The sequence below is a fragment of the Lithobates pipiens genome, unplaced genomic scaffold (assembly GCF_037356315.1).
Source record: "Lithobates pipiens isolate NorthernLeopardFrog02 unplaced genomic scaffold, aLitPip1_a1.2 Scaffold_22, whole genome shotgun sequence".
In the NCBI taxonomy this organism is placed as follows: domain Eukaryota; kingdom Metazoa; phylum Chordata; class Amphibia; order Anura; family Ranidae; genus Lithobates; species Lithobates pipiens.
The window spans coordinates 297119711-297134589 of NW_027507784.1; the positions used below are offsets into that span (position 1 = coordinate 297119711).

The 14879-nt window shown below is 48.7% G+C and overlaps 1 protein-coding gene across 1 annotated transcript in view; it reads right to left on the reverse strand.

The window, feature by feature from the left end:
- Positions 1-14879, reverse strand: part of LOC143925732 (lysosomal dipeptide transporter MFSD1-like) — a 75127-nt gene that overhangs the window by 48417 nt on the left and 11831 nt on the right. Inside the window, exon 4 of the mRNA XM_077450184.1 lies at positions 12929-13029. Within this exon, the coding sequence (XP_077306310.1) occupies positions 12929-13029 (101 nt within the window). The remainder of the gene's footprint in view (positions 1-12928; positions 13030-14879) is intronic.

Consider the following 14879-nt stretch of genomic DNA (forward strand, 5'->3'; position numbering starts at 1 on the left):
TTGACAATCTGTCGGTGCACTTTTTAATTATTTCACTGTGAACACCAGGGCCAATTGCAAGTGCGACCGTTCAGCCTGGATTAAGAGCATCATGGGCCTGGTGCTGAAGATTTTGGTGGGCTCTGGATTATGAAGCCCCTTGCCCTGTATTATACATTAAAATTTTCTTTACAGGCCCGCCTTAACCATCACTTGTGCCTAGGCATGTCTTTCATCACCACCCACTGCATCTGGGACCCCTTTCCTCATCATCTACTGTGCCTGCAGCCTCCCTTGCTTTACCACCCACTGCACCCACAGCCATTTTCCCTCACCACCCAACATACCTGTAGCCCCCCTTTTTTGCAGAAATACTACAGGAGAGGGTCACAGACTGCAAAACGTACTACAGGAGAGGGTCAGAGACTGTCGACAGGGTACAGGAGAGGGTCAGAGACTGCCGACAGGGTACAGGAGAGGGTCAGAGACTGCCGACAGGGTACAGGAGAGGGTCAGAGACTGCCGACAGGGTACAGGAGAGGGTCAGAGACTGCCGACAGGGTACAGGAGATGGCCAGAGACTGCAGACAGGGTACAGGAGATGGCCAGAGACTGCAGACAGGGTACAGGAGATGGCCAGAGACTGCAGACAGGGTACAGGAGATGGCCAGAGACTGCAGACATAGTACAGGAGATGGTCAGAGACTGCAGACATAGTACAGGAGATGGTCAGAGACTGCAGACAGGGTACAGGAGATGGTCAGAGACTGCAGACAGGGTACAGGAGAGGGTCAGAGACTGCAGACAGGGTACAGGAGAGGGTCAGAGACTGCAGACAGGGTACAGGAGAGGGTCAGAGACTGCAGACATGGTACAGGAGAGGGTCAGAGACTGCAAACATGGTACAGGAGATGGTCAGAGACTGCAGACATGGTACAGGAGAGGATCAGAGACTGCAGACAGGGTACAGGAGAGGATCAGAGACTGCAGACAGGAGAGGGTCAGAGACTGCAGACAGGGTAGAGGAGAGGGTCAGAGACTGCAGACAGGGTACAGGAGAGGGTCAGAGACTGCAGACAGGGTACAGGAGAGGGTCAGAGACTGCAGACAGGGTACAGGAGATGGTCAGAGACTGCAGCCATGGTACAGGAGAGGGTCAGAGACTGCAGACATGGTACAGGAGAGGGTCAGAGACTGCAGACATGGTACAGGAGAGGGTCAGAGACTGCAGACAGGGTACAGGAGATGGTCAGAGACTGCAGACAGGGTACAGGAGATGGTCAGAGACTGCAGACAGGGTACAGGAGAGGGTCAGAGAGGGTCAGAGACTGCAGACAGGGTACAGGAGAGGGTCAAAGACTGCAGACATGGTACAGGAGAGGGTCAGCGACTGCAGACATGGTACAGGAGAGGGTCAGCGACTGCAGACAGGGTACAGGAGAGGGTCAGAGACTGCAGACATAGTACAGGAGAGGGTCAGAGACTGCAGACAGGGTACAGGAGATGGTCAGAGACTGCAGACAGGGTACAGGAGAGGGTCAGAGACTGCAGACAGGGTACAGGAGAGGGTCAGAGACTGCAGACAGGGTACAAGTGTTTCCTAGGCTAGCAGTGACCAGTGTGGAAAATCATTGATCACTGCACTATGCGTAAACAGGAGTTTACAAGATATAACAATGTGCCAAAAAAACTAAAAAACTAACAGTAATTTCTCAAGCAAAGGACAGTAAATGGTTAACAGGTGTGAGACGCTCCCAGTATGACCAATGTAATTCCTTCAAAGATAAATAAAAGGTCAAACAAATCATGGATGGGCTCAGACACATATAGCTATAGAAACAGCAGTCATTGCAGGTCTTGCAGAAGTCTAATCAGCATTCTCCTGTCCTGTGTTCAGTGTAAATAAAAACACAGATAAGAAGCAGTGTGAGAAGAGGAGGGGAAGTCATCCAGATCAGTGTGATCTCTGCATATCCTATACACAGCACCAGAGAAGGAGAACACTGATACCTGTCTACAGCCAGCATTGTGACAGCTTTTATCTCATACCTTCACCATGCTCAGGTATGTCGGGTCCTCTCCATCCTGCCCTGCTCTAGCCAACATCTTCTGGTCAAATGTGGCGGGCTGGACAATATGATTGGCTAAGGAGTTAGTGGGAGGCGGAGCAACTTAGTAGTCACGCCCTCCCACTCAGAAGAGGAGCGCTATTGGCTGCCTGCCTTGTTACACAGATGTCCCTCTCCCTCCAGCATTGTGAAAGCCTGGGAGTTAGAGGGGAGAAGCTGCACGCCACAGCGCAAGGCTACCACCCGTCCGCCACACTGAACTCCTTGTTCTCCGGGTCCTCTATAAGCGGCTATGCCGGGAGCTTGGGGGTGGGAGAAGAGGAAGAAAGGGGGAGGCAAGGGTTGGCTGTGCCCCTAGGCGGCAGTGCGCCCTAGGCGGCTGCCTAAACCGCCAAGTGGGTGCACCGGCCCTGAACACACCACCTGTATTAGAGTGCCCCCCACTCTGGATGAAGGAGTAACAGACCCACCCTTAAACAGCAGCAATGTTATTCTGGGGGAGGGGAGTGTCACACTTTGAATAACAATTGCGCGTTCGTGCAACACTGCAACCCACACCCAAAGAAATGTTTTATAATTTTTTGAGACAGACAGAACTTTTTTTTCTAAATAAACAAAAAATAAATAAATAAATGTTGAAAAAAAAAAAGGGTTTTCTTAGCTTCCATTAAAATTTTTGTATATAGGTAATTTTTCTCCTTCACTGATGTGCGCTGATGAGGCTGCACTGAGGGGCACTGATGAGGTAGCACTTATGAGGCTGCACTGGTGAGGATGCATATTGAGGGGCACTGATTAGGTAGCACTGATGAAGCTGTGGTGATGAGGCTGCGCTAATGAGGTGGCACTGATGGGCACTGATGAGGCTGCGCTAACAAGGCAGCACTGAGGGGCACAGATGAGGTTGCGTTGAGGCACTAACAGGCACTATTGAGGCAGCACTGATAAGGTGGAACTGACAGGCACTGATTAGGGCAGCACTGATGGGCACTAATAAGGCAGTACTGATGAGGCTGCACTGACGGGCCCTGATGAGGTGGTACTGATGGGCACTGATGAGGCTGCGCTAATGAGGCTGCATTGACGGGCACTGATGTGCCTGCGCTGATGAGGCTGCGCTGATAAGGCTGCGCTGATAAGGCAGCACTGACAAGCACCAATGAGCCTGCACTGATGAGGTGGAACTGATGGGCACTGATGAGGAGGCACTAATATGCAGCACTGATAGTTGGCACTGATAAGCAGCCCTTATGGGCATCACTAGTGAGCACTGACAGACATCACTGATTGCTGTGAGGAAAGCCGCTTATTGGCTCTCCTCTCCTCACCCGTCAGTTGCCTACTGTACATCATGGGCTCTTTATCGTGATCAGTGATGCAGTGTTTCTAAATGACACATCGCATCACGGACATGATCGTTCGCTCAGAAGGACACGACATCCTCTTCGGTTCTTCTTGCCGGCCACCGCGCCTTCTTCTAGCTCTTTTACAGGCGGTGGCCCGGTCTTCTGTCGCCGATGTCGCCGCCTTCTGTTCTTTTCTTCAGATGTTGCCTCGTCGCATCCTCCGCTCACAATGGCACGGACGCGACGTGCGGCGACTTATATAGGGACATCACTGGATGATGTCCCCGCCCATTATGGTGTCACAGTCCCATAGGATGCTGGGACTGTGACATCATAATAGGCGGGGACATCATCCAGTGATGTCCCTATATAAGTCGCCACGCGCCTTGTCCCCGTCATTGTGAGCAGAGAGAGCGACGAGGCAACATCTGAAGAGAAGAACAGAAGGCGGCGACAGAAGACCGGGCCACCGCCTGTAAAAGAGCTAGAAGAAGGCGAGGTGGCAAGAAGAACCGAAGAGGGGGACAAGACCCCCGAAGTCGGAAGAAGAGGGTGGCGGCGAGGAAGAAAGCCAGGCTCCTCCGCTAGCAAAAGAGCTAGAAGAAGATAGCGGAGGAGTCCGGCGAGAAGACCCCCGAAGACAGAAGACGCCCAGAGCTGTGCAATAAACTATTTTAACCCTTGTGTGTTGTGTTTTTTTTACTTTATTTTACAGGTGAATGGGTAGGGGTACATTATACCCCATACTCATTCACATAGGGTGGGGGGCCGGTATCCGGGGGCCCCCTTATTAAAGGGGGCTCCCGGATTCCGATAAGCCCCCCGCCCCCAGACCCCGACAACCAACGGCCAGGGTTGTCGGGAAGAGGTCCTTGTCCTCATCTACATGGGGACAAGGTGCCCCCCCCATGTTGACGGCACGTTGCCTGGTACGGCTCAGGAGGGGGGGGGGGCGCTCGCTCGTCCCCCCCTTTCCTGGCTGGCCGGGTAGCGTGCTCAGACAAGGGTCTGATGTGGACCTGGGGGGACCCCCACGCCGATTTTTTCGGCGTTGGGGTTCCCCTTTAAGTCCATACCAGGTGACGGGGCCAGCGACGCCTCCTTCGCTGGCCCCGTCTACCTGGAGATGCGCTCAAAATGAGCGGACTTTTCTCCGTGTGGGAAAAGTTCGCTCATTTCAAAAGTACGGCGGACTGGCATACCAACGGCTCGATTGTCTGCCGAAATGCGAGTCCGGCAGGAAGATTGGAGTGCAAAAATACTTTCTAAGTCCGCCGTACTTTTGGGTAAAAAAAGTCAGCCGGAGGCTACACACGGGGGGGATTGTCCGGCGGACTTGAGTTTGCCGGACTTTTCCACCCGATTGTTTGATCGTGTGTACGCGGCATAAGGTACACTAACAAATAGAAGCCAGACTCCAGCTCACATTGCAGGTATACAAGCAGTTACAGCAGCAATATTTTTGTTCCCTTTGGGATAAAGGTTTTACATAAACAAATAAAAACTGATCATTGTAAGCACCCCATCAGTGGTAAATGGTTTGTCTCAACCATCTAATTGCTGCATCTGCAGGACAGCTTATTCAACAGACTTATTCAATGGAAGTCGCCTCCAAGTCGGATCTCCATCTATATTGAAGCGACTTTACAGGAAAATAAATTACAGTACCTGCCTGCGAGAATGTGTTTCCAGCTCGATCCCATCACGCTGGTTCTCGGCAATCCATTCACTGATCCATTCACTTACATTGATTTTTTTTATGAAGCGCGACTTGAAAGCGGATCCAAAGTTGCCCCTGTGTGAATGGACTCTTACTAGCCAATGTACCCGGTAAAAACAAAAGAAATAAAGCATAATAAGAAAACAAATGCAGTCATCACATTTAAGAATTGGTAAGCTGCAATAAAATAAATGTTTGATTTTGGGTTTTATACGACTTTAATACGTAGGATGTTTGGTAACGTCTTTGAGACTCCTACCTAAATGTCACATCAATCCAATGGCTTTGTTACTCTCAGTCGCTGACCCAGAAAAAGTCGAACATTTTAGTTTGTTTTTCTTCAATGTTCATTGTCTACATGTTTCTTGTGGGTCAGTGACCTGGAAGAAATGGGTTCAGACAAGTATGTTCATATTAGCTATACCAACACCGATATTTACATACTTGATTTGGGTCAGGAGCCCCTCAGCGTCATTTTCAATATCCTATATGCCTGTACTCCATGCTTGTGTTTACCATAGTATTCAGGAGTACAGCCGTGCACAGCCATTCATGTAAATGGCAGGCTGTCTGCTACACTTGGAGGAAATACGATAAGAATTACGCTAAACAGGCTCAGCCAGCCTATGTACAAGATCCCTTAATATACACTATATTAACAAAAGTATTGGGACGCTTGCCTTTACACGCACATGAACTATAATGGCATCCCAGTCTTAGTCCGTAGGGTTCAATATTGAGTTGTCCCACTCTTTGTAGATATAACAGCTTCAACTCTTCTGGGAAGGCTGTCCACAAGGTTTAGGAGTGTGTCTTTGGGAATGTTTGAACATTCTTCCAGAAGCGTATTTGTGAGGTCAGGCACTGATGTTAGACAAGAAGGCCTGGCTCGCAGTCTCTGCTCTAATTCATCCCAAATGTTTTCTATCGTGTTGAGGTCAGGACTCTATGCAGGCCAGTCAAGTTCCTCCACCCCAAACTCGCTCATCCATGTTTTTATGAAGGCTGGTGCTCAAAAATTTGGGGGGGGGGGGGCGCAAACTGAAAAAAAAACCCCATCAATTGCAGCCTCACTGTACCATCAAATGCCGCCACTGTGCCATCAAATGCTGCCACTGTGCCCATCAAACGCAGCAACTGTTCCCCTCAAACGCTCCCACTGTGCCCCCCCAACCCGCCTGGCACTTACCCTGTCTCGGTGGGGCAGCAGGTGACGGCGGTGAGCAGTTTCCTCCATGTACTCGATGTCTTCTCCCATCCGCGCCTGTCATTCAAGTCAATCAGGTGATGGGTAACAGACCCAAGCACCTGATAGGAGAGCCAGTTCAGTGTTAGGAAAGTGAATATTCATTCGCTTTTCTAACACAGCTGGGTGAACTGTGAGCGCCAAGCATGGCGCTTGCTGTTTAGCTTTTTTGATGCCTATTAAAGCCCATGGCTCTAATCAGGTGCTTAAAAAAAAAATACTCTGCCGCTGTAATAAAAAGGGGCCTGAATAAGTGGCCATAGCTAGATTCATGCAATGCATGAATCTATCTATTGGTGATAGAGAGGTGGCTGGAGAGGGGCAGCACTCATGCGCCCTTATGGACGCACCGCCACTGCTTGGTATAGGTGCAGTCCAGGTTTGGAATCAGAGCAGTATAGAGTACGGAAGTCCTCCAGTGATCAGTGGTGTGAAGCAGAGGGTAAGTGGATGTTCCAGTCTCCCTGCGGCAACGGTGCAGGTGTTGCAATGTGCGTGGTGCTGCGCTGCCCCAGGCGTCCTCACTCCCAGTCTCAGGCTCGAATCTCTACTGGTATGGTCTCCCACTTCTCCATATCAGACACAAACACTGTAGCCCTTCACCATATGTACGTTAGAAATGTAGGTGGCACCCCTACACAATGTTCCCAGAAAGTGCCTCACAATACACTCTAATGTTTGTATAGCTTCACTTTAAAGCACAATGTGAAGCATCTTATAGTGCAGTATGGTGGCTGAGTTGTTAGCACATTTACCCTGTGGCTCTAGGATCCTGAGATAAATATCCACCAAGGATGCTATCTGAATGGAGTTTGTACATATCAATTTCCTCCTACAATCCCAATATACAGTGCCTTGAAAAAGTAATCATACCCCTGAAATTTTGCACATTTTTGTCATGATACAACCAAAAACGTAAATTAATTTTATTTGATAGACCAGGGGTAAGCAACCCCCAACACTAGTGCTGCAAGTAGCACTCAAAGCCTCTTTTGCCGGCACTCGACTCCCTCCCCATCAGCAGAGCAGCGCAGGGAAGTGTCAGTGAGACACTAATGCATTCCAATTTCGGAATTCCCCACACCTCACCTGCATTGAGGGGGAGGCACTGTGCCCCCACACATTGTAAAAGATGGGAAACATTGTTTGCTTCTATAACTTTGCTGTAGCTGCAATTGTCAGCTTCTGTGATGGGGAAGAGATTGGGTGCAGTGAGGTACAGTGGTGGGGCAGATGAGAAAAGAGGTACATTGATGGGGCAGATGAGAAAAGAGGTACATTGATGGGGCAGATGAGCAGCGGGGTTACAGTGGTGGGACAGAAGATCAAGGAGGTACAGAAGTGGGAGGGATGAGAAGGGGGTTCAGTGGTGGGACAGAAAAGCAGGGGGTTACAGTGATGGGGCAGATGAGCAGGGGGATACAGTGATGGGGCAGATGAGCAGGGGGTTACAGTGGTGGTTCAGATGAGAAGGGGGTTCAGCGGTGGGACAGAAGAGCAGGGGGGTAGATCGGTGGGGAAGATGTGAAAGGAGGTACATTGGTGGGACAGATGAGCAGGAGGTTACAGTGGTTGGGCAGAAGAGCAGGGGGTACAGAGACAGGGCAGGTGTGCAGGATGTACAGTGAAGGGGCAGATGAGAAAGGGGGAACATTGGTGGGGCAGATGTGCAGGGGGGACAGAGGTGGGACAGATGTGCAGGAGGTACAGTGATAGGGTAGAGGAGAAAGGGGGAACATTGGTGGGGCAGATGAGAAAGGGGGAACATTGGTGGGGCAGATGAGAAAGGGGGAACATTGGTGAAACAAATTTACAGGGGGGACAGTGATCTGAGGTGTGGAGTTGCAGGAGATGGGCTCATCTGAGGCGTGAGTGCAGGATGTTCATCTCTCACTACTACTCAAGTAGTTTACAGTATTTCATTTATAAAAAAAATCCTTTTCGTAATTGAGTGTGAAGTTGACTTTTTTTTGTTAGAAAATCGTCACTCTCAATTTCTTTGTAAATATTTTTCTGCACACTGTGCTCAAAAGGTTGCCTACCCCTGGCTTAAGAAATCAACTTGCCTTTCCTGCTGCTGATAACGATTATTTATGAAACAAGATTACTTTAGAAGGGACTCTCAGGAACTGTACCTAAAACTCAAATGGAAGCCATGGTTCTCAGACTTCAAGATAAGTTATGGGTCAGTGATCTTATTGACGCTTAACATTTGCAGAAGCTTGGTTTTAAAAAATGGCTCCATTTGCAATCAGAGCCTGTCTCTTATTTTATTAGCCGACAATCTCTTAAAACATTTACATAGTTACATACCGGTAGTAGGTGAGGTTGAAAAAAAGACACAAATCCAACCTATGTGAGTGATTATATGTCAGTATTACATTTTATATCCCTGTATGTTGCGGTCATTCAGGTGCTTATCTAATAGTTTCTTGAAACTATCGATGCTCCTCGCTGAGACCACCCCCTGTGGAAGGGAATTCCACATCCTTGTTGCTCTTACAGTAAAGAACCCTCTACGTCGTTTAAGGTTAAACCTCTTTTCTTCTAATTTTAATGAGTGGCCACGAGTCTTGTTAATCCCCCTTCCATGAAAAAGTGTTATCCCTATTGTGGGGTCATCAGTACGGTATTTATAAATTTAAATCATATCCCCTCTCAAGCATCTCTTCTCCAGGGAGAATAAGTTCAGTGCTCGCAACCTTTCCTCATAACTAATATCCTCCAGACCCTTTATTAGCTTTGTTGCCCTTCTTTGTACTCGCTCCACTAGGATCTTCAGGTCCTTTTCCATCCTAGATTCCCCCAGAGGTTCTCCCCCCAGTGTACAGATTGCATTCATATTTTTGCCACCCAAATGCATTATTTTAAATTTTTCTACATTGAACCTCATTTGCCATGTAGATGCCCACCCCATAAATTTGTTCAGCTCTTTTTGCAAGGTTTCCACATCCTGTGGAGAAGTTATTGCCCTGCTTAGCTTAGTATCGTCTGCAAATACAGACATTGAACTGTTTACCCCATTCTCCAGGTCATTTATGAACAAATTAAATAGGATTGGTCCCAGCACCGAACCCTGCGGGGACCCCCCTACCCACGTTTGACCATTCTGAGTATTCACCATTTATCACCACCCTCTGAACTCCCCCTTGTAGCCAATTTTCAATCCATGTACTCACCCTATGGTCCATGCCAACGGACCTTATTTTGTACAGTAAACGTTCATGGGGAACGGTGTCAAATGCTTTTGTAAAATCCAGATACCCCACGTTTACGGGCCTTCCTTGATCTAGATGGCAACTGCCCTGCTCTTAGAAGGATAATAGATTAGTTTGGCAAGAACGATTCTTCATGAATCCATGCTGATTACTGCTAATTATACAGTTTTCATTACTAAAATCTTGTATATAGTCCCTTATCATCCCCCCCCCCCCCCCCCAGAGCTTGCATATTATTGGTGTTAGGCGAACAGGTCTGTAATTCTCAGGGATTCATTTTGGGCCCTTTTTAAATATTGGGGCTACATTGGCTTTTGGTACTATTCCAGTCAGTAGACTGTCAGTAAAAATTAGGAAAAATGGTCTGGCAATTACTTGACTGAGTTCCCTAAGTAACCTCGGGTGCAAGCCATCTGGTCCCAGTGATTTATTAATGTTAAGTTTCCCAAGTCTAATTTTATATCTATCCTCTGTTAACCATGGTGGTGCTTCCTGTGATGTGTCATGAGGATAAACCCTGCAGTTTTGATTACTGAAGCCCCCCCAATTCCCTCGTAAAGACTGAGGAGAAGAATAAATTCAATAACCTCTTTCCCGGCTAGGTCTGTCACAATCATACCATCCTTTGTAACCAGATGTCCTTCCTCATTCTTTATGGGGCCAATATGGTCTGTCCTTCCTTTTTTACTGTTTACATACTTAAAGAATTTCTTGGGATTTTTTTTGCTTTCCTCTGCTATGTATCTTTCATTTACATATCTGTGAATGCTGGTAGTTGGGATGAGCTCAGGCATGCTCAAATCCTAGTCCAAACCCACCTGAGTGAGCCAGACAAGAAGCTGTCAATATACTGGACCAATCATAAGTAGTTAAGGCATTCCTGATCTCACAACTGCACACATACACACCCCTTGTATACACACAGCTACGAGGGGAGGAATGCCCTGGCTGCAGATGATTGGCCCAGTACAGGTGACTGCTTCCTGGTGGGTTCGGACTAGGATCTGCGCACACCTAAGCCCTGCTTCACACTGATGCGATGCAGGAAACACACAAGATTTGCTGTGTTTCACCGCACAGCAATCACACGGCCTCCATGCAATCTGCAGCAGGTGTTGATGTTAGATTACCAACACCCTGAAACAGATCGCAAAATGCAGTGATTGCCAGAATCACATCGCACAATCGCAATGAATGCGATTCAGGTTTCTGCACCATTTTGGTGTGGATGTGATTTGAGCTATACAAAATGTATGGCTCAAATTGCACCGCACAGACATCCCATGTGATGTGCATAGAAATGCGGTGTGTTTCCTGTGCGAATCACATGCAGTGTTCTGCACATACTAGTGTGAATCCAGGTTAAGATCATCCCTAGTTGGTAGCTTTTTTTTCCTTTCAATATAAGCCAAGTGCAAGATAGGTTTGCTGGATCGGATCATGACACTATACCCTGCCCATATGTCTTCATTCAAATGATTCTCAATCATTAGGAGAGGCTATGGGTAGACTGAGTCACACTTTTTATCAGGCATACTACAGCAAGGCAAATGTTCATTAACTCAAGGTAGCCAATTAAATTGTATTTTGCAAATGCTATTAACCGTGAAAGTGCCTGGGTGGCACTGCATGATGTGCTATAGCAATTCAGACCAGTGCCTGTAATAAAAAAAATAAAAATGGTGGTCTGCTCCTGGAGGGGGGGGGGGGGGGGTTTGGGCGGGGGGCTGGCTCCGGGCTGGTTGGGGTGTCCCCCCCCGGTACTGGTGGAGCTCTGTGTCCCCGCCGGATTATCTTCCGGGTTCTGGGGGTGGGCGGGGTTCTCCGGGCTGTGGGGTCCTTGGGGCCCATTTGTGGAGTCTCCCCCCAAGTGCAGGGTTGGATGTCTGGCGGTTTCCACCAGACCTACCGGCAAAGGCCGATCCGGTTATCTCCCCCCCTTCCCCCTTCACCCCCCTCTCCCCTTTCCCCCTTCTCCCCCCCCCCGCTACCCTTCCCCCCTCACCTCCCCCCCCCGCTACCCTTCCCCCCTCATCCCCTCTCCTCCCCCCCCTTCCTTTTTTTTGTTGCGGGGATATTGAGCCGCCTGTGTTCTGCGGCAAGTGCCAGGTCTCTGTTTTGCCATAAGTTACAAAATTATATCGCAGTTTGGTATCCGCACCCTACTTTGGGCCCCGGATCAAAAATGCGGATCATTATTGTTTTATGTTGGATGTGTTCTCATATCTGCTTGTTCCTCATTAGGTTTCCTCTTCTCCTTTTTCTTTTTGGTTTATGCTCAGCATCTAGTATTTTTTTTTTTTTTGAGTGCGCCGAGTTGGGTGGGAGGCCCGGGGGCTCGCCACCGGTCCCCTGTCTGCCCTCACCCCACATAGGCCATTGTGTACTCCCGGTTATCCGGAGTTGTACACTACTGGAGACTAGGTCTTCCCATTAGCTAACTTCTAACCGCCCCCGGAAGTACCGGAGTGGTGGGAGTCTTTTACCCTTCCGCCCCCCAGACTCTGCCCCCCTTCCTTTTTTCTTTTCTTCTCTCTTCTCCCCTTCCTTACCCTTTCTTCTCCCCTGCGACTGTCTTCTGCATTACCCACTTGGGGTACCCCTTCTACTTTCTCTCACCCCACTCTTGAGACATGGCAGGGGCCTCCGTCAAGGTGGTTTCCTTAAATGCTAAAGGTTTAAACACCCCGGAAAAGAGACGTATGCTCCTCCATGACCTTAAGAATTCTCAAGCGGACATAGCCTTTATTCAAGAGACTCACTTTAGAAATGACAAACTCCCCCTACTTCAGAACAGATACTATTCCAGGGTATATCACTCCACTAACCCCCTTTCTAAATCCAAGGGGGTGTCTATCTTGGTCTCTAGCAAACTACCCTGGCAGTGCCAAGGGGTTACAATCGACCCAGCGGGGCAATTCCTTTTCCTGGTGGGACAAATGGGGGAAGCACAATTCACACTAGCCACGCTCTATGCCCCCAACGACCAGCAAGACACTGTCCTCAGACATACTCTTTCCAAACTTATGGAGGTCAAGACAGGCCAGTTAATTCTAGGGGGCGATTTTAATGTTCCTTTGTTCCCTGCTTCGGACACGTCCTCCGGACTTTCCTCTACGCCACCAACCTGCAGGAAAGGTGTAACACAGACCTTACATGACACCCAACTAATAGACGTCTGGAGACTCCAACACCCCGGAGAAAGGGACTATACCTTTTACTCCCCACCACATAAAGTCTATTCCAGGATAGACCTCTTCCTGATTCCACACGATCAGCTGCACTCAGTCAGTTCTACCGCTTTGGGTCAGATCACATGGTCCGACCATGCTCCCATCTCTTTAACTTACACTCTTAGCGACCACCCCTCGCCCAGGTCCCCATTTTGGCAGTTAATGAAAGCCTCCTGCAGGTCCCTGAGGTTCTTGCGGATGTTTCCAAAGAACTTAACCTGTATTTTCAGGAAAAGCCCATAAAACAGTTATTCGGGGTGTTCTTATCAAACATGGAGCCACCATTAAAAAGAAAAGAAATGCGCACATAGCTCACTTACTCACCCGGCTGGCCTCTGTGGAATCTAAACATAAACATACCCCCCACGCAACCCTTAAGCCTTGTACACACGATCTGAGAATCCGTCGGAATGTGTCCTATCAGACTGTGTTGTCGGATAATCCGACTGTGTGTGGTATGCGTCGGAATATCCGCCGGACCCAAATTTCCAACTTGTTGGAAATATTTCCCGACCAACTGGTTCGATCGGACATACTCCGATCATGTGTAGAGAATGTTGATCGGACCAAGTGCCACGCATGCTCAGATCAAATTCCTACATCAAAGCTATTGGGTACTAGCCTGAATGTAGTCCCATCGTAATGAAATTACGTCATCACGTTCTGAAAGATCGGATTTTTCGACAACTTAGTTCCGACCGTGTGTATGCAACAGTTTCGGACAAGATCTGATGGGCAAAATCCGATGGATTTGGTTGTCGAAATCTCCGACCGTGTGTACGTACAGGGGCTTAGAAGTTGAATTGTCAACACTTTGCACACAAATCACGGAAGCTCTCCAATACAAGGCGAAAGCGGCGGTACAGTTCACACGTCGGCTGTCATACGAAACGGGAAACAAATGCGGGAAGACGTTAGCCAAGTCGATCAAAGCCATTAAATCAGCGTCCTATATCCCCCAGGTGATAGATACACAGGGCCAATGGGCCTCCACCCCGCAGCAAATTGCCACGGCCTTCGGTGAATTTTACTCAAGTCTCTACAATCTACTAAGTTCCACTTGTACGCAATCGCAGATAGATAGTTATATCGCGGACTCCCGACTCCCTTCACTCCCTCTGGAGGCCCAGGCAGTACTGGAAGCTCCGATTGCTCTAGAGGAACTTCAGGTAGCTGTGAATGCCATGAAGGCGGATAAAGCCCCGGGTCTGGAAGGCTTCACCGCCCAATATTATAAAGGCACTACTCCCAATTTTGGGGCCGTACCTGGTGTCTTTCTTTAATGCCCTAGGTGCAGGAACTGACTTTCCCAGGGACACATTGAGAGCCCATATATCGCTAATCCCTAAAGAGGGGAAAGACCCCAACCAATGCGGCAGCTACAGACCGATCTCCCTGCTAAACCTGGATTTGAAACTGTTTTCTAGAATACTTGCCTCTAGATTAGCGTACTATCTACAATCACTCGTACATCTAGAGCAGGTGGGGTTCATATCCAACAGAGAAGCAAGAGAAAACACTATAAAGGTCTTGAATTTGCTCCATGTAGCAAATACCCGCAAAGTCCCATGCCTCTTGGTCAATACTGATGCCGAGAAGGCATTTGACAGGGTCAACTGGCACTACATGTTTTCTGTTCTCAGACACATAGGTCTAGGGGAGAAGATGATGAGATGGATCACCAACATCTACTCGGCCCCCTCTGCTCAAGTCAAGGCAAACGGAGTTCTGTCGACCCCCTTTCCTATCAGGAATGGGACGAGACAGGGCTGCCCCCTGTCCCCGATACTCTTCGCTTTGTCCCTAGATCCGTTTCTATGTACCATTAGACTTAATCCAGATATCTCTGGGCTCTAAATCGGTAATTCACACTGTAAAATCTCCGCATACGCAGACGACCTCCTATTCTCCCTGATGAACCTCCCCGTGTCCCCGCCAAACCTACTGCGGGAGTTTGGGAAATATGGGATGATTTCCCACCTAAAAATAAATTTTACTAAATCGGAGGCCATGGGATTGGCAGTCCCTACCCGAACCTTATCGGACCTGCAGGCCAGTTTTAGTCTTA